Source organism: Plectrocnemia conspersa, unplaced genomic scaffold, assembly GCF_051122295.1.
Source record: "Plectrocnemia conspersa isolate PC_06_02 unplaced genomic scaffold, ASM5112229v1 ptg000001l, whole genome shotgun sequence".
Taxonomy (NCBI): domain Eukaryota; kingdom Metazoa; phylum Arthropoda; class Insecta; order Trichoptera; family Polycentropodidae; genus Plectrocnemia; species Plectrocnemia conspersa.
Window position 1 is genome coordinate 993,285 of NW_028277165.1, and position 26,932 is coordinate 1,020,216.

The window sequence follows — 26,932 nt, forward strand, 5'->3', positions numbered from 1 at the left end:
TAATAATTTATGTATTTGCGAATTTTATTTATATTATTTTTACTTTAATTATTTAATAAAGTTCTGATTAAAAAAATACTGTCGTTTGACAGATAAAGGCACATAAGACGGTATTTATCGACCATGAGCGCGCGATTCGAATTTAGGGGTGAAAAGAAGAAGAAGAGGCGAGCGATCGCTTTTCGACGCAAGCGCTCAGGCTATTCGGATTCAGTCGTCCCGCGACTTTCGTGGCGTTCGTTTGTTGTTAGTGTCTGTTGCGCGGGCTTACGCACGTTTCGCGGATTATAAACACATGTCATTCGATCGATAAACAACGCCGGAGGTTCGAACGAGGGCGAAATGTGTCGATTCCGCGTCGTGTTTCATTCATCGTGAGTGAAAAAATCATAAGTTCATTCAGTGAAAACAGCCCCCCATATTCCACATCCACATTACGCACTGATCGATTGCGAACTCGAATGTAAAAGATATCGAATACGTTAGTTTAGCATTTACGCATCTCGTTTTCATTCATAACTTTCGAATCGATTTTATTTTTTTGGCCCTAACGTCATTTTAAATCGCTCGTTTAAAAATCGCTGATTGTAACATATTTATTTTTAATTGATAAAGCGTCTGTGTTTTGAGCAAAACAAAGCAAAAAGCGGCCTTTATTATCTATAGCGCGTGTCGACTCGATATAATAAATATGTTATATTTTAAATATATATCATGACTTTTTTACTTGCATTTCATCTGTTTTATTTTGTAGCATATGTTAAAAACTCACATCATAATTGATTTTTTTCACCAATATTGTGACATTATTTTTATTGCCATTAAAAAATTTGGTAAAAATGTTTTACTATATATACTATACATTTCCCAGTTGATGGAAAAAGTCAGTACAAGTTTTAATCTTTTAAGTATTATAGAAAAATACAATAACAGTCAAATATTTAGTTGAAATCGTGGTCTATATTGCGTAATCAAAATATTAAATTTATAACAGATAAGATTAAATGAATTTGATAAATGCCATAAATAATCTGACTCGTTTCGCACAGGTGGATGAATCTCCCGCGTTCATAATCGGCCAGATCGTTTCGATTTTGATGTGTTTGAATAAGAAAGCTGCAAGCGAGGAGATCGCCATCAGATAGAGGATAAGCAGAGCCTTCAGCAGCAGATGTAGACCAGAAAATGCCGGGGCTGGTGGTGTTGGGTCGGCGCTGGGCCGTCGGTTCCGACGACCTGGTCGTGCCCGGCGCCATCCTATTCACTATACACATATTATGGTGAGTACATAAATAATATATATAATACATATATCCGTAACATGCTAAAAAATAATTTAATGTCCAACAAAAACACATTTCAAACGAGATCACCGCAAGGCGTACTGCTCGGCACTTTGTTGTGACGTCACGACCCCTATGCATTATGCGATTAAAATTCAACGCACATGGCCCGTATTATAGAGATGCGTTGATATCTATAGTAATACAAACATCACGCGCTTGTGCACATATTACGTAGATATCTTTGAAATTTTAATAATATACGATCACGTTTTGGTAGTAAATTTTCCGACTGAAACTTTTAGTCGAAAGTCGAGCTCCGCCATACGATGAATGAGTAACGATATACCAGGCGTGTTCAAGTTGAATGCGAACAAATTTTACTCATAATATTCGAAAATAGGGACCTGTATTAGATCCGTTCAAATATTTTGTTGTTTCTTGCATTTCTAAAAAAAAATGCGTTTTAGCAGCTTGCCTATTAGGAGTATTGGATAATAACACTAATACGGGATTTATTGTGAACGACGCGCATAATTAAACATGCAATAAAGTGCGCAATTTTGAATATAGCCATTACCCAACTGTTAGTGAGATACCGTTTCTTCGTTCAGTTAGTGAAACTGAATTTATACAACCTGACACAAAAGCACCCGTTAAAACAAATATAACTGCCTATAACTAATTGATACGCATACATGAACTCGCATCCAGTGCAGATTACACTGAATCGATCCATATGACATATTCGAAGTCTAGAGAAAGCAGTCGCTTCTGGTTCAGCCAATGGAGCACCATATTTGTATAGTGATGTCAAAACTATTACAAATGTTTTAAGAATAGCTAGAATTAATTAAAACATAAATTCCAATATTTATGTTTTGGAGAATGTTGAAGTAATGGAGCCCAAAGTGGAATACATATTAATATTTGCAGATAACGTTTTAATACCGACGTGTAAAGGTCAATCAGCTAGATATTAGATAAAAAGTGATGAATGAAATTGGAATGGTATTATCATATGTAAGTTTATTTTTTATAAAAATTTTCACTGCGTGAATAAATAATAAAATGGCAATTTATTAGTAAAAATATTTTTTAATTTTCATTTTATTAAAAGATTCAAGAATTAAGATCAAAATATTTGCGATTAATTAACTATTGCCTTAAAATAATATTTCTTTGAGGGAATTAGTAGTTTATTAGAAAAAAAAAGTATTTTTTCAAGAAAAAACGGTCTTATGTATATATGGCAAATCATTTTTTTAATTGGATTTCCCTGAAACTTTTCTGAAAAATTAGCATTATAAATTTTTTAGCTAAATTCGTTAGTCATTCTGATCCATCATTTATTTTCAAAATGGCGTCTATCCAGTTTTTCACCTTTTTTTAAAAAGGTCTAGAGAAAAATATATAAATGCCAAATACTTGTATAATACAAATTTGAGTAAAATATTTTTTTTACATTTTTTGTCATTTATGTTGGATATAATGAAATTTGAGGAAAATCTGTTGAAAATCAGATTTCTGAAAAATTAATCTTTTAAAAATCTTGGAAAATTTTTTTGACTACCATCAAAAAAATAAAAAATCCTATTTTTTTTTGTAAATCCTTGTACACATAAAACTATCACTGGTAAACGGATTTTTTTAAAATTAAAGTTTAAAATAATTATTTATATATCGCTCATGAATTTTGTATGTAGTAATGCTTTATATAAATATATATTTAGTATGTAATAATTTCTTGTCGTAGCACGACGAAGAGCGCTGGTACTAAGTGGCGTTATATATAAAGAAAAAATACTGTTTTCCAGCAATGACAAGCTGCCATTTAAATGATTTTTACATTATACTATGCAATATGACGCATAGTAGCTAATAATTTCAGCTGTGCAAATTTCATGACGCCAGAGCTCACTATACGAGAGTATTTGCTGGTTATCATATATTTTTTTGTTATTATTAGTACTATATACACAAAAAAAAACTATAAAAAAATAGTTAATACATTTCAAGTGAATTTTCTCTATTGAATCACAATATGCATTAAAATAGTTTTTTATATGCATTAAAAGCCCCCAAAAGTTGGTTAACCCTGTGTCTGATCGCGTGCTAAGAAACAATAGTTTCAAATATAAACCGACTGCGTTTCAAAAGAGCGATTGAAACCAAAACGCCAGCGAGGATTAAAGACCGAGTTAATCGATTATCTCTCGGCGATAAGCAGAGGATATACGTATATAGAAAGATCTGAAAAACGGGCACTGGATTATTCAACTGTCAAGATAATTATACCAGAAAAGAGCGGTAACCTTCGACATCAAAAACTTTGATCTCTATTGTGGTTTCAATAACTGACGTACTTATGTTTCTTCAATAGGAATACGAATCGGTCTTTGGACTTCAGCCAAAATTCCAGCACTTTAAAAAGCACAAAGTAGAATCCACGAACGCCACTTTCTAATCTATATTTGGAAGTAATGCTTCGGTAGCTGTTATGAAGCGATTGTATACATAATATATGTATAATACAGGGTTATGCAAACATTTGAGTGCAATATTATTATTATGATTATGTTCAATTCGTAAAACTGGCTGTTGACTTTTACACAGTAGTAGTCTTCACTTCTATTAAAATTTTCTTTAATTGTTTCTTCAACTATTTCCATTTCTGTAAACTTTTTATTTATTCTTTTATTTCCGCGGGCTATCTATCTATTCTTGGCTACCACTGATTTAATACGTATGTATTGATATTTGTTACTTATATGAAAATTTATGAGGAAGCAATAAAAAAGCAGGTCTTGTGCAAAATTTAAGCTTTTAGCGTGGCGCTCGAAGCTGAAATTACCCCATGGGGACGTCGGTTATGGGGCGACGGTGTTTATGGGGGTCGTTATGCAAGACGATAATAAATACGTTATCGACCATTCGCGTGATTAATTCCAAAACGGCAGATGTGACTTTAATGAGTTTAAAACACCTGAAATTTAGCGATTTTGTGTATCGGAACTTCATAATTAATCGAGCAAGTTACTCATAATCTTTTGCTATCAATCAGTTGAAGTTTGCCGATCTGATTCCATGCGTCAAAAATTTTCTAAGGAACGACATTGAATAAGTTATAATGAGTACTCTGTTTTCTCTTGCTTTGAGTAGCAATTTGTGAAGTTGTGCAATTTAATTAGCACACTCAAAGAAATACTAGGCTGTATGTATGTTTTTCGGCGTTCTTAATACACTAGTGTGTGTGTATAAAAGATGGGCAAAAAAACTGAATGGAGAGCTTGCCCATCGTTACTTTGTCTTAATTATGTCGGAGAAATCCTGAGGGTGGATTAACGAAGCTAAGAATAAATGGAACGCTATCATCGTCTAGAGTTTTACGAGAGGCGCGCTGAAAGGAACGAAACGGTCTTGAACCCTTGAAAAAGTTTCTCGAGGAGTTTTCGGCGATGCTTCGTCTAATTCGCCGAGAGGATTTGTGTACAACTGCTGCACGCCATCGCAGCGGTCGATTATACATCACGGAATGAATATTCAGCAAGAGTTATTGCTTCAAAACGAACGAATAGCGTGCTGGAAACGATTGTCTACCATGTGGTGTTGTGAAAATAGTGACATACTTTCAACAGGTACAAATTAGTTTAAACTAAAATTTTGAATCACGATCTTTACCTTTCGGGATTGCTGGATAGTATACTGTACAACGTATATAATTTATTAAAATGTCTACAGAAAAGTAGGTGTCAGTATAGGGCGGTGGATTATTTATGATTTATACTGGTCCTTCGAGGGATATTCAATGAATAAAATACAGAACTAATTCAGAGCCAATCACATTAGGGTCTAACTCCACTTCCTAAATCATCTCATTTGTGAAAGTTTATTTTGACAAGGCTCCACGTTGGACGACCGTCTAATAATTACAAAGGATAATTTAGAGAATGTTTATTCGATGCGTGGTCGTTAGTGTTTTTTAAAGCTTATAAAGAAAATTGCTTAAGGACTTTTTGTGATATTTTTTAATGCAAATAAAATATTCTCTATGAACGGAAATAGCTTATTATTAGAGAATGTTTAATATATAAAATGTTAAACTTAGCTCGATTTTATTAAATCATGATGATATTATATATAATTATTATTATATAATACTCATTAATTCCAATCTCTCAGACACAATAGAAAAAATAAAAAACACTATTTTCCATGTGGGATTCGAACCCAAGTCTTTCAAGTCAATAGTCATAAACTGATACTACTTGTCTATCGTGCTGATATAAATTCATTAGTCCAATACAGCGGTAGCGTTACGCACAGGCAGAGCAGGCTGCCGCCCATTGCATCCAAATTCAAAGTGCCTAGCTTTTGAACAAGTCGTTGAATTATGTGTTACTTGATTGAACTTGTCTTAAGTTATCTGGAATTCAAACCCAGATCTTTCAGGTCAATAATTAGCAATTTATACCACTCGTTTAACATGTTGGTTGTTGGTATTGATGGCTTTCGCTAGTCTACGTGCAATTCAGGGCGTTCTGCTTGATACCTCTAATATTTTTTTAGACAAACCATTGTCTTATGCAGATTTATAATATTATTATTGAAATCCCTACATACTTCCCATTTTTTTTATTGCCTACTTTTATGTAAAATCTTAATATTTGTAAGACTTTTATGATAAGTTAGGGACTGATGCATGTGCATAAGAATGCCAATATATGGTGATAGTTAAAGGGATAAATAAATATGTTACAGTTAATATGCAGTTTAATAATGTATATCATGCGTCAAAGATGCTCGGCTTCGTTATGCGGAGCGTGCGTCACTTTAACATTTTTTTGCCGTTTCGCGGTTTGTGTGATATGCTAGTTCGTAGTTTCCTCGAATATATATAGCTTCATTGTTTAGAATGCTTCTTGTTGTTTGAGAGAATTTAACAAAACCGTATTTGTATCCTAGTGTCTTTTTTGCCAGGAGCGTTGGGATACAATTCATTGAATTTTCGGCGTAGCGTCTATTTAATAAGTCACTTTATGAAGCTACTAAAGGGTGGTTTCGACAATCCGTCGATGCTCGGCGACTTTCAGCTGCCATATAGTCACGATCGCGTCCTTCTTGTCCGTCGCGGTTAGAACGTCAGCGCTTAAGAAAGCTCTTCATGAATGAGCCATCCAGCTTCTTAACGAGATTTCCAAACACAAATATGCTTTAGGTGATAGCTATGAAGAGCTGTACATATTTATGTGCTCATTTACTTTAGGTAGTTGAAGTTTCAAGGTGCATCAATCAAATTCGATGCATGGGTATCAGTATTTTTTTAAATGTCTTATAGCTTTTGAATAAAGAAAATATTGATTATGTAATTCTTGGTGTTCTGAAATACCGATTTCACTCATGTTTTGTTAATCCAAACATTGCCTTGCCTTTATTGAAACAACAATTTATGATTATATTATTTTTTTGTGAATAACAAGTATTTGTTTTATTTCTTAGATATTTTTCAGATTAAAATATTTGCTACTGAAATTCAAACCCTTGACCCAAACCCCAGATACCAACCCTCGATTACATTTAAAGCTCAACGACTTTACGACACGCGGCCGTTTCGTTGAAAATTTTAACCAGAAATTCTTTTACACCCGACACTTATCCAGAATTATCCGCATTATTATGAATGCCCACTTAGAGTCGGGAAATACCGAGACCTGAATAATAATATGGCAAATTGTTTAGCGCGCAGCTGCCTTGATAATATAATAATGTCGCCCTCATATTTCAACGGTAGATTAGTCCCTGTCGTTGCAGCACGAAAACGTGCCAACCGTCTTAATGGTTTTAGATTAAACACTTTACGATTTATTATTGCCACAAGGGTGTGGTACATAGCACATGCATACAACAAGGGTGTGTATGTATCTTTCGACGTCACCCGCTTTTAGTTTTTTCTGCCTCTTCGCGAGTTTAGGGGACGAAGGTTGTTGAGGCAAACGCCTCTTGCTCGTTTTGCTCCGGGCGGTATCAAATGTAGTTATGTCCTTATCGTCCTAACGACGCGGAGATGCTTATCTTAGTTGAAAATGGGAAAGAGAGAGAGTGAGAGAAAAATGCTTTATATGCACTATTTCGTGCCTGAGTATCAAGACAGTTGACTACTTAAGAAAGCATTATTTTATAATAACGCAATTGTTGATATGCATGTATAATGCAAGCATATGCATGAATATATGTTTTTCTTGACACTTGACTTCGCATTTTTCTCGGTTAAATGTCAAGTAAAACACGATACTAGAAGTTCAATTACGCTCCATGCATCTATATTCAAACTGTAGTTGCAAAAACGTCGATATTTACTTTAGGCATTATCGCGTACACAGATTATAGCAATAATTGCCATCGATGTAGTAAAATAGTGCGAAGTTTGTATCATCGTATGATTTCACTGGAAAATAATTTATCGCGTTAACTATTTGTGCAACGAGTATGCAATGATGTTTATGTGTAATGTGTATACTACGTGTGTGTTTAATGAGCGATGAGATCATCAAAGATGATTGTATTGATATATACTCGAGCTATTTGCGTTAAAACGTTTGTTCTTTAATCGTTTTAAGCTTATGTTTTTATTTACATTATAACATTTTGTCATAATGATAAAAAACCTGTATATTTAAGTTTTTGAGCTTTAGGTTATACTTCTATAATAATTTTAGTGATTCAATTAGTTTATGGAAAGCATTTATAATTATATTTGTCATAGCTGACGTGGTTATTATTTACAAGGGCAAAGCCCCGGTGTCGGGCCTGAAAACGTAAGCCCTCTATATATTACGCGCTAACGTCCTTCCTCTGAACACTTTTTGGGTGATCAATTGCAATTAGGCACATTAGGGGTTTTAAAAACTACTATAAAAAATTATAATATGGTATTCTACGTAATTATTGTTTATTATTAGTAACATACGACTTAAACATTTATATTTTATTTTTATGTGTAATATATCTTTAGTTATACTATACATAAAAAAATATAATATTTCTTTAGTTATATACTATATAAAAACTATAATATATTTTTAGTTATAAATATATATTATATTTTTATATTTTAAATAAAACAGCCCAAGCAGTCCTACTTATAAATAAATTATGTAAATCTTATGACTATAGAAGTGTAGAGGTTTAAAAATACGCTGGATAGAGATAGCGTTTAATACGCTGTATTGGTGAGGCGAGAATTTTCGCTTCGCGGCGCTTATTGATTAAAAACGGGAGACGAGGACAAAACTTTTTTAGTACTGTGATGTTTTCATAAATAATTACTATTTACTTTACCACTTCAACACAAGCAAAATCGAATATCATACATTTTGTTATTCAATGCGACATTTTTATTATAAAAAGGTTATGGATTTATCCATAAATTTTGCTTACAAAGCCGACAACTTCAAATTATTTTACTCTACATTTCTGAAGATTCGACTCACAAAATCTTATTTGGCTACTAATTTTTTTATTAAATTATTGTGGTTAATTATCTTTCGCTAGATAGAAAGTTGTTTTTCTGAGATTTTAGCTTGAAACATCTGAAGTGGAGTTCACGCCGAGTGGGTTACGCGTGCCGTTTATCCGCGTCCTCGAGCCACAATTTAGAGAAGAGTCACTCATTCATCTCTTCAATCTACACGTTTGTGTGAAGTCCACTCCAGGAGCGACCCCGCTCTTCGTTCGTTGCACCCCTGCAGCACTGTTAATTGAAATTTTAAATATTCAAAGGCGGCTGTTCCCGTCTGGCAATTATTCGGTTTGACCCCGTCGCGTGACGTCACTGGTTAGCCGGTCTGAAATGTTTTCAGAAAATGTCTAATTATGAATTGTCGAGGAGCGCCCGAGTGAGGAAACAATGCTAGCCCATGGGACAATGTTACCACTTTCCTCTCTCCGGAGCGCTTTGTGTCTACGACCGTGATCTTGTCAGTTTATTTGCACAGAAAATAGTCGCTTTATTAATAAATTGCGGGATTATGGTAACAAAACAGTGTATGCCTATTTTAATACACTTAACAGATAGAAACACGTTCGCGTCGGGCTACGCATATATGCGTCTTTTGGATACTGATCTATAAAATTGTGCGTTTTTAGTCATGTAACAGTCAATAAAAGGCTCAACTTATAACTAAATATGTCGTCATTAATCTTTGATGGATCACTGAAAATATAAAGTATATGAATATATTAATGATAGCTCTTAAGATTAGTTGGCTGTGTTTTGTCTATATAATAGAGGGTATCCGTTTCAACGACTGAATATAAACTGTTTAAGGGTTTTCCGTTGGTTAGGTTTGAGATTGGATATTTATACGATTTGAAGCGGTTACGTGATCATTAAAGATTAACAACTTTCAGTTTAAACTAAGTTTGATCGTAAAGTAAGGTGAGCTTTTAAGCTCCAGGATTAACGCTTAATTTAAAGTGAATGTTAATTCGTATAATAAATAATTTATTTACTCTGCTTTAGTGGTATTTTAATACGAGATTACGGATATGTAGGTCATGCGCTCAAATCTGCATATTTATGCTTCGAGTATATAAATCTACTATACTATTCGATAATCTAATAATATAAGTACAGTGAGCGTTACATAAGGCTCAGAACGAATCAATAGACATATTTTTGTATGCAATTAGTTATTCAGTTGAACCCAAATTTAGCAACGGCCCAGAGCTCCATAATTGAATTCTGAACGTCGAACCATTGTGAATCTCATGTGTACATTAACTAATATGTCCTGAATTTTCGGTCAAATAATTTACGAGCTCGTTGGTGTGGTTTTATTTTGAGACTTATCTCACACCCACAATCAATCTTCGTATTATTCCTATTCCCGTAACCTAGGCGACTAGAATTTTTTTTATGGGATTACATAATACTTATTAATTTATTATATATGTCGAACGTTTACCTACTTTGATACAGTCATCTAGCAAGTTTCACGGTTTGTTCGAAACTTCATCCATCATCCGCAACTTGCGCCGAACTAATTCAATCAAAGACACTCGATAGACTCTAACTTTTTTCTTCTCTTCCGGGTAGATAACTTTGCCGATTTCGCCTCTTATTTTCCTCGCCTAGCCATTAGGCAAATTCGAGGCGATGTGTAAAGATAGATTTTTTAAAAAATGTAATGGAAAAGTTCATGGACTCTTTTTATAAGTATGCGATTATTATTTTAATGCTCTACTATCTGGCAAAAAGAAGGGATTTCTGGAACCAAATCTTCCCAAATGAATATTACTCACTATAATTTCAATCAGCAAGCTACTATTTTCTGAAAGGCAGTTCTTTATTTCGATTCGAAAAGCGTCTTTTCATATATTATTATTATTGCAACATAACTCATTTTTTTATTTTATTTTATGATTTTGTTTCTTCCTGACACATTATAATACTTTTTAAATAATAACTAAAAATTGTGCAGAACATTTGTGGGGCCCGATTTCACTCTGGAGCTACGCTGGCTACACTGATAAAGCGATGGAAGCACGTGTGTCGATCGGCGTGATATTATAATACATTTTTATTGACACGTTGATTCCCTAATAATCATAGAATATCTGCATCTAAATAATAATTTAGTATATCGGTATATAGCGGTACATACGAACCTAGATTCGAGATACGAACCGCGATGCGCTGAGCTTGCGCGAGAGTGGTGTTTGTCCACGTCGTATATATCTGAAATACGATTCACATAGTGGCGTGAGCGACGCACGCTATACGTACATATGTTTCTTTGTGTATTTATTTCAGTATTTATGCATTCAATAAGATATAATGAGAAATTAGATTTAGAGATACGAACTACAGAAGTAATACAGAAGTAAATCATTGCTTGCATGTAATTAGGCCCTAAGAGTCCAACCCTTATGGGTGGGCACCTAGCTTGTGACGGTTGGGTGAGTTGGTCACCCACTCCCCGTAGTACTAAGTATGTTATTGAAGATGCATTAGTATTTCTCCCGAGTGCTCACGCTGGTTGGCCGGCATTTGCATTGCACTGCATGCGTTGAGTTTCATCCTACGTTGAGGTCTACGAAGGGTGTTTATACTGCCTCAGTCGCAGCCTTGGCCCTTGGACCCCAGGAGCGGCCGAGCCCTTTGGCCCTGCTTGCGTACTCTGTTATGTTTTGTTTGTCCTAGGTAGTGCCTCGCGCTCTACCTCAAACGGCCAGCCCGAGAGGTCACTTCCCCTCAAGGGTTTTGGGTTTTAACTCAAGAAGGGTCCCTTGCTCCCCCACACTGATTATTCTGCGACTATGATTTGATATTCCTTATCGCATATCATCTCTAAGCCTAAATATTAAAAATTTAGATGACTTATAAAAAATCATTGATGAGTCACCCCTTATCTTACTGTGCTTGGAAATAATTTTATCTGTTCCTAGCATCGGCACAAATATAATTATAGTTATAATATTAAATAATAATAGATGCAATATAAAAAAATATAAAAGAGCGAGAACGAAACATAGTATAAAAAAACTAGATAAACAACCATTTTTTCTGGCTCAATACTATAGTAGATATTTTCATGTTTATTTCATAAACCTTTAACATTACTTTTTAAATGCAAATAAATATGTATGTGTTATGCATTTTTTAATAGGAAAACTAACATTTTTTTCTTAATTTATTTTCTCTCCCAAAGCATGCAAATTTTTAGGACTTATAACTTGAATTGATATATAATCTTTAAATGAAAATTCAACATCTTACTGTTTTTAAAAATATCGCATATATAAAACTTTCAGAATCCAAATTATATATTATCTGAAACTGTTTATTTTGTATCTTTGGCGTGCCGGCAAATGTTATTTAGTAAATACGAAAATTGTCGTAAAAAGTTGAAAATATTTTTATGAAATAATTTTAATACTTTAAATTTTATTTATTTTGTTGATGAAATTGGTCGTTTTTGTAAGTGATTGCGTATTTGAGTGAATATCCATTTACAGTCGAAGCAGTTGCAAAAAGGACCAGACTACAAAAGCAACGCCCAAAAAATTGCTGCATAATGCAATGGAATGAGACGACAAGTCGGATCTGACAGTAACAATTTGTCTGTTTCTGATTTAAATCATCTGGCCAGACGATTGAGAACTGGAAACGACGTGAACTTTAAGGGTGTTCAACCAAACCGATCGGAATTTTAATTGTTATATAATTAACATTAATTCTGATCTTACAGATTAATTGGGGTTCATTCGGGTCTTTCAGGATATAGTCATCGACTTATACCACTGATCTATCATGCTGTTACGTGATCCTAAAATAAATATGTATCCTTAATGATTTAATTACATTTTATTTGCTACACAGCGTGCGATTGACCCTTTTGATAATAATATTGTCAGAATTAAATCCTATAATCCTTTCAAATTTCCAAAACACATAAAATTCCCGGACATGGGTGCTCTCCGGACGCCCTAAAACACGACACATATCCGGGGAAAGCCGGACGCACGCCACGGCTAAATTTATAGACTCGGTCCACTAACTTTTGTGCCGCGTTCGCGTATTTCCGCCTAGGGTAGGAGGACAGGTGAGTCTATCACGCGTCGGTTGAAAATCCGATAATTGGATTTGTTCCGAGGCGAACGACCGATTAGCCCTGCCCTGCCCGAAGGAAAACCGCGAGAAAAACGTGACGCTGTTCAGTATGCAAATATTAAAAACAATTCTCGCCGGTCAAATTGGGAGATCCCAGAGCGGCTTTCGTTAGCCTAATTGGTAATTTAATGCCCGGCCGTTCGGACCGCCGATAAGGTTGTTTTTGCCCCGACAAACAACTTGATTCGACGTGCTGTGCTTTTATATTGGCGTTAATTAAACGGGACATTGTTTCCAAACACACCGTGTGTGTTTGTGCTTTGGAAACAATACATTGGAAACGCTGAAAGTCGTATTGTGTTGCAAACGAATGGATTTTGCATTTTTGCTTTTAAAACTATAATGGAATCGGTAGTTTCACATCCTGTAAAATATTTTTTTTTCCATTTTAATTAAGTTTTTTAAAGCATCAGAAAATATATACTTTCTTTTTGGCATTTTTAGACTATTAATTAAAAAATATACTATATAATATGTCATAGAAAAAATATAAACTTTCGACTTCTTCGTCTATGTACTGTCTGGCGATGACCAACTTAACAATAAAATAAAATACATATACATTAGTGCCTTGACTTACGAGTTTAATTCATTCCGTGACGGAGCTCGTAAATCAAATTATTCGTATGTTAAATCAATTTCCCCATAATAAATTAAAATCTCATTGATCCATTTCAATGGGGAAAATTGAAATGAATTAATGCAAATTGAGATAGTAAATACATACTACGATTAATGATAATTTTTTAAAATATGCGATATGTTTTTTTTTGCTCGTATTTCGAGTCAATTTAAAAAAAATGCTGTAGTTGAGGTTCCACTGTACTATTATTATAAACCGGAAGGTAAGAAAATGGGTCAAAAAGCAATGATAGATACGAGATAGGCGAACAGTCGGAAATGTCTATCCAGCATTATCAAAGTAAATATATGATATTCATTATGAGCTGAAGCTAAAATAAATATGAAAATTTAATATATGGGATATAGCGAAATTTGAGTATACTATGTAGTATCATGTCGTCATGAAACTTTTTTCTGAAAATAAATCTCAAAAATCTCGGCTAAGTTTGTTAGCCAGGCGATCCATTGTATTGTTATAGAATGGCAGCTAAGCAATAAAAATCGCAAATTCGCAAAAACATTTTTTTTTTGTTATTTATGTGAGTTTTTGACAACTGTGGACCGATAACTGCCGTTGTCTTAATGATATTGTCACGAAACTAATTCCAAAAATAGTTCTTGTAAAAATCTTGGCAAAGTTCCTTATGCAGCCTGCTCCACTATCTTGTTTCAAAATAGCGTCTAATAAAAAAATCGTAATCTCGTTAAAAATGATTAAAAATCGCATAAAAGCTTGCATGGGGGTCCAATCAATCTAATATATAGCTTGTTTTGAAGAAAGCTCTAAAACTATTTTTTTAAATATTTTTTATCGATTCAGGTTTAGCTTCTAATCGTTTTTTATTTAGCGAACTTTCATGTAGGACTTATGAGTGCTTAAGTTTTTAAATTTGACGCCATTTTGCGAAAAAGTGACATATTTGATTTTGCTAGCAAATATTATAGGAGTGCTTAAGAATTCTATATTGTGACCAAAATTCAATGCTTAGTCGGTATAACGAAACAAATGCCAAATGTTATTAATCCTAGTCAAAAATAGCGAAATCAAAATTGTTAATTACTATAAATAAAATAAAATAAAATTGTATATATTAAATACTTTATTTAAAAATATTGAAGAATTCAAAAATGTTTTATAATACATATGAAAATTATATAAAAATTAAAACAAAAAAGATTTTTCGCAATCTATCAAATTCGTGCAGCTTCTGCCGAAATTCTTGGGTGTTCCGAAATTATGATTTCAATCGTGTTGTTGTTTGGCATTTGATTGTTGCTTTTTACGGGATTTAATAATACACGCAATAAAAAAAGGTATATGTTTTTTGAATCAATATTAAATACAACTGCCGAAGATTCATATACAAACATATTTCTCTAATCACTATTTTAAGTTATATTTATAAAACGGTAAATTATTATTAAAAAAAAATTTTATTAGTATCATTCTAAATTTTTAAGTAGCACTGCTAAGTAAACTTCGGCAGAAAACTCATTTTAAATCTCCTCAAATGTTGGAGCTGGAAGAGTTTTTCTAAAAGATGTACCGTAATATTTTTGTAGCTCATTATAAGTTTTCAGAGACGACCTTTTTTGTAATATAAATAGCATTTTAATGACCAGTTAACGTTAAATCGGGACCAGCCGAATAAATTTCCCGACTCCTGTGTCCCATTGCGGCTCACGAAATTTTAGTAGTGACCTCTGTTTCAGATTTATAGCTCTCAGTTTTAACATATATGTCTAAATATAAGGATAACTTTATATTTAGAATTAACTTCAATATATCTTAAAAGCCTCTCCCGCAATATTTTTATAGTTGTATTCGAATCCACACTTTTACCTAAACAACGAAACATTTAATAAACTCCTCAAAACTATTAAAGAAATTATAAACGACACGACTTTCGACTCCCTTCAAAACTTGTTTAAAAACACAGCCAAATAACTTTTTAAGTTGATTTTACACTCGAAAATTTTACATCAAAGCTCCCGCATTTTTTGCTCATTGCCCTTCGACGAGACCGAAACTTGTGCAATTAAAACTCGAAAGAACTTCACACCGACTTATTATGTCATATTTTTAATGAATAAATCGGCTTATATCTTTTCATAGACAGATATAAAGCTCCATAGTTGTGCGAATGTGTTAGTTCCACTAGGTCAATATTTCAGGATTACTTCGGGCCGCTGAAGTTATAGGCGTATAAAAAAGGATCCGTAAATGGGCAAAAGTGCTCGAGGACGAACGAACTTTCCGATAATGCCTTTGAGAAATTCACCGAGTCGCGAAAAAGTCTTATACGCCGATCCCATAAAGGACTATTCGTTTACTGCGTTCGTTTGAAGTGTCTCGATCGAAGGACCTCTTAAATTATTCAGCCTAGTTGTTGTGTTAATCCGCGTAGGCTGAATTATATTGTGTGCCCATTAATCATGTCGGTTTCTAGTCTAGAATGGCGCAGATTAAACGGCATCTGTCGATCAACGGCAGTCCGGTGGTCTGTAAACTCGGTAATTAATTCGTCCGATACTGATACAATGAAACGTACGTTTTACGGTTCTGTATTGCGGATAACGTTTATGTCCGAGCATAAAGCTCGTCTTTATGGGTCTATCTGGGTGATTATGGTTCGACTGAATTGTGCTTTCATGCAGATTTATTCTAAATGGAAACATCAAAAATGTATGCAAGGGTTCAGTAATTTTTCTCGAAGAAACTTTGAGTTGTTTGTGTTCGGAAAACAAAGGAGTGGGCCTTTACATTGAGTTGAATTAGGTCAGCTATTGTAAACTTAAACTGAAATTTACGGTCATTGTACTGTTTCGCTTTTATTAAGCACGAATAAGTTACTTCATTCTTCCGCCGGGAGCGGGCGTTTGTTTTTGCCGTAGTCTCCAAATCGTCTAGAAGAGTAGATTCAATTCTTAGGTTCAAAAATCGTTAACGGCAACGCTTTAATTTCAATAAATGTAAAATTTTGATGGTTCAGAAACACGCGGGAGGAAAAATGCAACACATTCCTTTGTATTTGGCACCGACCATTCAACCATATACCACTTATAACTGTAAGGATATCGTATTATTTTTATTCCATATACTACAAATCACGTACAGGCCAGCCGAGAGGGGAGGGGTAAGGGGATAAATTCTAGTCTATGGAAAAAATCATAGCAAGTATATATAATATATAGACCTCAAATAATGAATCTGAACTAAACTACAGTTGTTTGAGATGTATGTACTGATGTATTTCAGGTATAAGTTCCTTCAGCCCTTTTCATATATACAATAAATAAAAAGAGCGGAACATTGCCTTCAAAAGCACCCACTTTCTAGGTAGTACTTTCACAATAAACATTATTATTCAAAGGGACAGATTGTAGTTTTTTGACGCGGCTTTATACAATATATATATGTTAGCTATCATTACCGATATTATTAAGTACTTCTAATATAAGGGGGCTAATCAAAGTATATTCAAACCGAATTTTGGTCAATAGTAGAGCGCAAAAACAATTATCACTTCTCAGAAAGCAAAAATTCACGTCAAAAGCAATAAAATCGTGTCGGAGCCGTCGCAGTGGGAACGCTCGGTAACGAGCGTTCCCACTGCGACGGCGCCGACACGATTTTATTGCTTTTGACGTGAATTTTTGCTTTCTGAGAAGTGATAATTGTTTTTTGCGCTCTTCTATTGGTCAAAATTCTGTTTAGATGTACTTTATTTAATTCTCACTTGAAATATTGCTATAAAAAGTCTTAATATAAACGCTTGATAATCGAATAATTTAGTATTTCTTATGAATCTAAAATTTTAAATGAATTTCATGACGCGTACACTGTTTATAACCATGTAGTATGAACAATGTTATGGGATGAAAGCAAATGTAACATGTTGGTTAGATAAAAGAGTAATATAATTATCAAAGCTTGAAAAATAGTGCTAATGGATAAAAATAGTTGGATCTAGTCCAAGAAATAAAGTATAGCCGGAAGATTATTATGGTGTACGAAATACCGCTATGTACATGCATATATCAATATAAAATTGAGAAGTAATATAAAAAAAGCGAAAACATCGTATGGTATATTTTATTAAAAATATATACAACATACTTTACTATTATATCTCTATTGTGTATTTTTTTATAGACGTAGAACATAAAAAAAATAAACGTAAACCGTACTTTTTTAGAAAAAGCAGCTTATACATTTTTTAAATTTGTAGATAAATATGTAAATTTGGCTTAACATTTGTTTTAACAATATATTTAATTCAAAAGTCTGACGTGGAAGGGGGAAGCGGCTGCTTTCTCGGTATTGATACTCGGCGTTGCTCCGCTTAGTGCTTTTGTTTGTTCCAAGTAGAAAGCGAAGTGCTAAAAGTTATAAACGGAAGTACGTTGAGCTTATATATTTTTTTGGAGCTAGATAAAATTAACGTACTTCCCGTTTACGTTCGTCTGGCTAATGTGACGAATCGGGGTAGAAACAGACTTTTTGTTGTTGTCTAATAAAAGTATAGTTAGAGTATCATTTGCGGAATGGCGATGCTTCAAAACTTAATAATGATGAAATTCCAATTAAATTTCGGTTTGTATTAACAGTACTTTCTAATCCTCTCAAATATGCGATATCATACCAATGAAGAAAAAATTTGTCCTTCGAAAGTCATAAGTATTATTGTTTTCTAGTTAAAGCGACAAATTACGCATTAAATTAATATATATTTAGGATTACTTTTTAGGCATTGTATAAAAAATCCTTAACGCTATTCAAACATATTGATCATTTTATATTTATTTTGCAATTTTAATTTTACAAAATTTAAAAACTAATAATCACAAATGTATTTAGGATCATTCGTTCTCGGAATATATTAATATTTTGCTGTTTGTATTATATGAAAATTGGCGTAATTTATTCAGCCAGTTAGATAACGGAATAGCTGTTATATATATATACATGAAAATATATTATTTTTATCAATATACAATAAAAATGCAGATTTTATTTTGGGGCGGCTCTCAGTCTCTCTAGTCTCTGGTTTTTCGTGATTAATTCTGTGATGTCTTGATGATGTTCGAAAGTCGTTGACGAGTGAGTTTGTGAGTGTTTGAGTGAGTGGTGATATGATATAATTAAGTGTTAGTTCTTTATCTATAATACGGGTTTTTGGATGAATAGGAGAGAAGGCTAATTTAAGACCAATAGCAATATTGCTTAGCACCGACTACTCTATTGTATCTGATAATGTCAAAAGATACGCACAAGGATAATTAATGGATATGAGACCATGATTATTTATTCTAGGCGTATGGTTCGAAGCTAATAAAAAAATATCTTGATGTTGTGGTCTGCATGATCAACTTAGGTGTTCGTAAATTTGTTAGTCTATGGTAACATATCTTTATTGAAACTCATTGTTGAAACTTAAACATAAACATTTGTAGGGAAAAGAGGGTCGAAAATTGTGTAATATATTGTATTAATATATTTGCTATATAAAATAGTTATATGAAGAATGGTTTTTAACAAATAATTACGAATGCTCTAATAATATTTTAAACATTTTATGTTTTTAATTTGCAAGTTTTAATTCAGTAATGCAAATAAAAAAATCAAATAGATTTTAAATCCTTCGTTCTTGAAATATTATATTATATAAATAAAACTATTTATTTATTTATTATTTTCTAAACGTTATGCCTGAACTACACTCTCTGGAAGTAGTCCGAACCGAAGTTCAACTGAAGTCGGCCGAGGTCGCCGACTTTCGAGTAGCGGCCACACTGCCATAAATTTAATATGCCGTCCGGACGGCGGTCGTGAAATACGTCCGGACAGCAGTTTCAGTCAGGCATATTTGCGCGCGATCGAAAAATGTGGCAAATAATCGCAATTTTACCTGTTCTATCTCAAGTTACACGTTCTATCTCAAATTTCCGAAAAACCATATCTCTCTCTCACTGTCGTTACTTAACACGCGAGAGAGCGAAAGGGCAAAAAAGCAGCTCCGACTTCGGTTCCTTTGACTTCAGTCCGTTTGCCGACCATGTTCGGAAGCGCTCGAAGCTGGCCAAGTCGACTGAATTACCCCCACTTTACCTCCCGTTCTCGGTAACTTCGGACAACTTCCGAGAGATTTTAGAGTGGGCAGAACCGAACTCGATCGAAGTTACCCACTATATTCTCTGTCTTTGGCCAACCTTGGTCAACTTCCAGAGAGTGTAGTGCAGGCATTACACTCTTAAAAATATTGTAGAATTGTTTTAGTTAATGTTTATGAATGCCTTAATACTGTTCAGATTATCTAATCATTTTATATATATTTTTTAATTCTACCAAATCTTATGGTTATGGCTATTCTTTTATGAGAATGCTAGTCGATCGTCTATAGAAAACTAGTTTATGGATTTGGGTTAAGCAAATTCACTAATGGATGTGGAAATTTCTAATGGATTTAAAATCCTCCGTTCTTGAAATATTATTTGTATACAGTCATTCTAGCTATGGCTAAAAAGGATCGATAGTATAAAATGACAATAATACTGGTATTAAGATTTAAAATTAATGCCACGCTTAAATAATTGCAGCATTTACAATACTGATAATAATAATAAAATATACAAAAATATAAAATGCATAGTAGCGTGAAAACTTTTTTTGTTTTTCTTACACGTTGAGTCAACGCTCAAAGCTCAACGTTTTTCTACAGAGTGACTAATTTTTGAGAAGTTTAAATAGATTCAAAGCAATATTATGATCTAATAGCATGAGTAATTGTAGTACGGTTCACTATAGCGTTATTATTTTAATGTAGTGAAGCAAACAGGAAATAAGATAAGGGAACATGTCAAATTATAATCATTTCAACCAGTTTTAAATATAAAATGTTAACAAGATAGGAACGAACGTATGATATGAGCGCTTCATTGTATATAATCAGTTAACAAAATAAAAGTTCCGCGTTTATTTTCAGCACTGGACGCTACTGTCAGAGGTGAACTTTATTTATAGAGTTAGCACAAAGAGAACAGCTCGATCGGTCCTCTGTCACCATACCAATCAATAAAAATCGTGCAAACATGATTAATAATTTTGCCAATATGCAAAACTTATGGCTTTAAAGGCAATATGATCGTGTCGAGCGGGTAAAAATGGTTGTTATGAGATGCAATATTTGATAACAGTCACACGATGGGAAAACCGAACCTGTCCGATTTATCAAGGCGAAAAAAAAGTTGTATGACAGGTGAGAAACAGCCAAAGGCAATTTCAACCCTCAAGGGACTGAGTTTTCCGAGATAACATCCAGATTTGTTTTCGAAGCGGCAATGTAATAAATTACCCGCCGTAATTATGTTTTGAAGTGTTATTATAACGCAAAGAAATTTAATGTGATTTAAATCTTATAAAAAATTACAGGTTATTTTTATTGTAATTATGAGGATGTAATTATGTGCAAATTATCTCGCTGAAGGCTTATTCCCTTTTGCTTAATTATGCTTGAACGCTTTTCCTCCGATTCTTTGTTTTTCGGTAAAGTTTTAATTCTCTGCGAAACTTTTCCGATGATTGATTTCTCCCCGATTCAACTTTTGAGCGAATTTATTTTTTAAAAACAGAATTGGTATTTCATTGAAAAGTTTTGCGATTTTAATGACCTCAATCCCGTCTAGCTAATATAAACTCTGATATCAATTTCAAGTATGTTTATATTGAGTTTTTAATTATTTTATTTTTCACTACACGGCCTTAGATATATATTCAAATTATTGCAAGCAAATTAAAATGAGTATGCTATACATGATCAAGATTGCGTGGATATTGTTACTGTCTGATATTTTATATAATTACGTTCACAATCGCTAGTGGACCAACAACACGGTTTTTGTCCGCGTTTTCCCTCGATTATAAAATCCAGGTCGACGTAATTTATATAGACATTCAAAAAGCATTCCACATAGTTTGTTATGAACTTATTCTTCGGAAATTCCGGTTTCTCGAATGGTATAGCTATTTTTTTTCATAAATATACCCATAATCAATGTCAGCAGGCTTTAGTGTATTAGAAACACGGTTTTCGTGCGCGTCACTTCACGTACATTTCGGAGACGGTCTCTCGATTCTAAAACCTAGGTCGATATATATAGTCTATACTGACTTTCATAGAGTATTCGAAATAGTTTGTTATTAGCTTCTTATTTGATAGCTTAGCAATCTCAGATTCTTGGAAGGTCTTGTTAGATTTTTTTGAGTTACTAAAGTCTTCGTCAGTATGTGAGCTATGATAATCGTCGCTTCGATGAGCATTTCGCTCATTCTAGAGTGTCACAGGAATCCAATCTGGGTCTTCTGTTATTTTCTTTTTTCATCAACAAAAAGAATGGTTATTTTTTGTGAATATTTAACTAACCCTTTAATTATACAAAATATTTTATATTCCGCAAAGTGTACTTGAAATCTTTTTTTTTATTTTTAATAAAAAATAGATATAAATCAAAATCCAAAGCTCCTAATAAATAGGCGCTAGGATTTAGTAAAGGACAACAACCGAACTCCTTCATATAGTTGTATCAGGAGTATTTCCTAGATTTTCTCACTCATGAGAGAATTTTTGTTACAAGGATTCCAATATAAGAATCCAGTTTGAATATTAATATGTATAAAATTTTTATATAGTATGCGAATCACTGATAAATTATCAAATTGAATTACGTAAAAATCGACATTTTTCGCAGCAAAATTTGATGTTTTCTTGCGATTTTTAAGATTGTCTCTATCGCTCAAAAGAAAACGGCTGCTTTCATGTTTTTTTAAAGGTTGTCTCGGTTGTTTCGACGTAGCTCCGCTTGGTGCAAGTTTGACTAAACTCTTGCTTGTTCCAAATATAATCCTTAGTTTTTCCATTTATTCATTATTTAGTCGTTTTGTTTTAAATTGAATAGTTTTGCTAGAGAATATCATTACTTTAAAGGCTGCGACTGTCACTCGCGACAGCCCAGGTAGGAGGTCGACTAGCAGTGTACAGAAGCGAAAACCAAATAGGCCTTAGTTGATTATATGTTACTACTGAACGAGAACTGGCTGCTTAAGGCCTTAGTAACCAAAGTTTAATAAAGCATGTCAAAGCCCCGGAAAAATATCGTTAAATAATATTAAAAATATCCAGGTAATATATATGATTAAATATAGAAAACAGATCATCTAAGGGTTTACTTTTCGATTTTATTTTTAATATAGTGAAAGAGGGAGGTTAGATGAATAGAAAGCTTCGCCTATGGACTTCTTTGTCTATGAACCGTGTCGTCCTTTGCGGTTAACTTCCGGTTGAAGAGGGAATGGCGTGTGAGAGTCCCTTTATTGTTTCCTGCTGGGATGTGGTAATGTACGAGGATGCCGCGCAATATATTTCAATCCAGAATGCGAAAGTACGCGCTGTGTAATTTCGTTTTGATACATTAAAGGTTAGATTAAATTAGAATATAGTGAAAGCTCTCTGAAATCGAGAAAAGCTCTAAGGAAATGTGTGTAGCAATAACTTTATTAAAAAGAGTTGTATGTTGTGATTTTCTGTTAGATTAAAAAGAGTGTCTCATTAATATAATTTAATTTGAATATAAATACATATCAGACGTTAAAGATTCTTAATTTAATTATCGTTCTAAAACTCGATCATGTTTTTTCGGTTCGTTGGTTTTCTTTCGCCAAGACAGAGCATTAAACGTCTGACCTTTTAAACGAATTAAACGTTAGGTTAGCTCCGACAAATTAAACGTTCGAACGACCCATATATTAGATTAAGTTGAAAAAACACATTTTTTTTAGATTAAAACGTTTAAGGCCGACGCGAGGGGGTACCAAATTAACATTTTATTTTAGAAGACAATCCCGTCAGCGTGAAATGGTCCGTATAATTCGATACAACGCGTTCGAAACTACCCCCGGCCCATCCCCCGTTCGCCAAATATCGACCGCGGTGTTTTTCGGAGAGATTTCTTCTGGGATTTCGGACAGCTTCTCAATTAGGCAGGAAAAGTGTCAATCCGGCCGAGAAAATGAGGCTAGCTGCATCTAAAGTTGCGTCCGATTCGTAAAATATTCAAGAGCAAGGGTGGATCCCCTTGCACTTTGCGAAAAAGGGTCGCAGGGTTATTGCTTCCAAAATTGCACCCTCGAATCTGATGATGTAACACATCTCGGTGCAGTGCTCTAATGAAAGTGGGTGGCTGGTGGTATTTGTAATATTCAAATGAAATCTTTATGTGAACATCGTAAAACATTAATGAAATATAATAATAATATAGTTTGCATTGTTAGAAGTCACTTAATATAATAATACAATCCGCCTACGAAAGTTTTAATTATTCTTTTCGACTATACTCAACAGTGCAATGTTCGGGGTAGATACGTTTTGAGCACCAGGAATGTAAAATTTAAAACTATTATTATCATCCACTAAATTAATATAATACGCAAGTTAAAAAGCTAGTATTCTTGTGGAAGTTTATTAATCTTTTCAATTTACCTTTACGGGTGGTTTACGAGCAATCTGAGAGTTATTCGCTATCACCTTTCTTTATAACACGTTGCCTTATTAAAAGCATATTTCTTGCTCCGCAATAAACGTCAAGCTTTCATCTTTATCGACGCGAAATATATCGCTCATGAATACTCTTGGGATTTCCTGATTCTTGGTACTTACACATATGCATGCATACATATAAATGTATATGTCCTTTTAAATTCTATTCCTACCAACAAAATGTACATGATATAGATTTTTGTAAAACTCCGTGACATTTATACCACTCCAAACAGCGCCCTGGGCATTTGCCCACATTGGATACTAAACCACAATGGCTTTGTGTGCATAGAATATAAGATACACACATGTGCGTGCTATATGCGATACGTTTTCTAGAAAGCCTTGCCGTTCGCATGGGAATAAGATAGAGATTGACGCGAGACGTTGGAATGTCGCGAAGAAGAGCTCGACTTGCAAATCAGCCTCTGCCAATATTGATTATGCGAAATCTCGTTTCGCGTATGGGAACGAACACTTCGATGACTTCAGTAAAGTGCCTATCTACATAGACCTCGAAATGGAGACGTGTGCGGAGAAAAGTTTTCATGTGGGAACTTTTCCGTAGTTTTTTATGTTGTATGGTTAGAGAGAGAAATTTTATTTGAAATATTCTACATATATACATAGATAAATGTGTATATACAGACTGCGTCTTCCTTTTATATGTATTATATTTTTGAGGTTTTGAGGTCAAAGGGGTGTGACTTTGCAAACAAAATAAGACGCAGGAAAAGCTGATAACAGTGTATTTTATAAATATATATAAATGACCACATATATAGTAGAGCGTCTTTGCTGGGGAGTCGAGTTGTATTATTGTCGGCTTTAATTGCAGTAAAACGACTGGGATTGTCGTGGTGTTTTCTTGCGATACTTAATGCTGGTTCAAGTTAGCTTTGGTGAATTGCAGATAAAGATCGATTCTTGGTTACACTCACAAAATAGTCACTTCGGCAATCGGTAACCTAAGGGTAAAAGAACAATAGCAATATGCGCAGGGTAGAATGTATTGTCTAGCTAGCATTCTTTTTTTTTTTTAAAAAGAGTAGTTTTATCAGCAGTACTTATGAGTGATTAATGTCTCAGGGAGAATGTAATATTGCGTGGTTCGTGCGATAATTAAAGTGTTTGGTTACGAGATCTCTCTTTCATTGTTGTGAAAAATATTATGTGGGTTTTACTTTCGAGACATTTTCGAGTATGTCTGGAATGGACTGTTTGAATTAGAATGATATTGTGCAGGTGGCTGAAACCTTCACATATTATATTACATATATGTTATTGTGTATTGGCTCAAAAATAATTAGACTAGATATTTGCAATCTTGTTTAAAATCATATTAGTGTTCCTTTTGTGAGATTGACAAGAGACAAACAAATTGATAAATAATAATACTATACTATCTGTATATCAAAAGTGTTTTTCACATTCCTTGGACCTCTGGTACATCCATCACTTGCTTCTTACATACGTACAAGTACATACGTATGTGCTATGTAATATATCTGAATTACTAAGCAAAAAGAACCCCATGTTTTCTTTTAGCTTTATCACTATTGGTAGTGCTTCAAAGTGCAATCTGCTGATTGGTATTCAATAATTCAAATACGAATAACTGATAAATAGCGAATCTTTTATGTGAAACATAATTACATAACAAAAACAATACTTCCATTTATCACAAGAAAAAGTACTATTAAATTTAAAACTTTATAATATTTTTGCTTTTTAAGTAACGCTGTATATTTTTGTTTTAACCCTTCGGTTGTGCATAAGCGCTTTTCTTTATATAGTCTACCAACACACATTTTATACAAATCCTCTACCGAGCGTATGTAATAAATTATGAATAACGACCTCAATTTGCGGAACTCCGTATTTCGCCAGAATAAACGTCACCATTTTTCACTTTTTATCTCCTATTGTCTAAATGTCTCTTGATTAATTTTAACCGTTTGCCGTCTGTCGCTGTTTATATTTTACCATTGTGTCTTTTGAAATACTATATCTAAACGCAGTTTGCGCATTGACTATACAAATGTGTAAAGTAAGAACTGCTTTTGTTCAAGTTTTTTTGACCATACTGTATATTCAGTCTGAAGACATACAGATAATGTATGTAATTAGTTTATGTTACTCTTCTGCCGGTAAATCTTAATTTCCTCTAAGATCGTTTAAAGTTTAGGTTAAGTTTAATTGCTTTATCGATTGTTAAAGGATCGGATTAAAACATTTATAAAGAAAAAACAGTTGACATTTTTAATGTCGCTTTTCATCGGTGAGTCTCATAATTTTCCGTGATACTTTTCTCGAGAGAGATCCTAATTTATCGACGATATTAAATTTTCACCAAAAGTGGGTTAAACTCGTTCAGGGCGGATCAATGGGGCTCTATACGTCCATTTGCCCCGTCTGCAAGTCATTGAGGCCATTATGACAAATTTGCATATAAATAATCTTTTATATACCACATACTCTTTTTCACATCGCAAAATATAATGCGATGCGTAATTTAGCTTCGTCTGAAGTGGCTCAGTCGTAACGACTTTAATTACCATATTTGGCAAATAGGCAGAAGTTTATATTGCCTAATTGAAGATAAATATTTTTTCATTGTTTATACACAGTAATGTGATAAACATATACATTTTGATTGTTTCAAATGTACCTAATGATTGTACTCCAGTTGCAATGAGAGAATTAGTCAGTAAGTAGTGCGATGCAGGATATTTTACTTCAATTTATGATATGAAAAT

General features: G+C 33.6%; 1 protein-coding gene across 2 annotated transcripts in view; it reads left to right on the top strand.

The window, feature by feature from the left end:
* The first annotated feature begins 212 nt into the window (after positions 1–212).
* inaE (inactivation no afterpotential E) overlaps positions 213–26,932 on the top strand; it is a 61,178-nt gene continuing 34,458 nt past the window's right edge. For both annotated transcript variants that reach the window (XM_088187073.1, XM_088187063.1), the window contains exons 1-2: positions 213–374; positions 1,050–1,280. In XM_088187073.1, the coding sequence (XP_088043199.1) occupies positions 1,186–1,280 (95 nt within the window). In that variant the 5' untranslated portion in view covers positions 213–374; positions 1,050–1,185. The remainder of the gene's footprint in view (positions 375–1,049; positions 1,281–26,932) is intronic.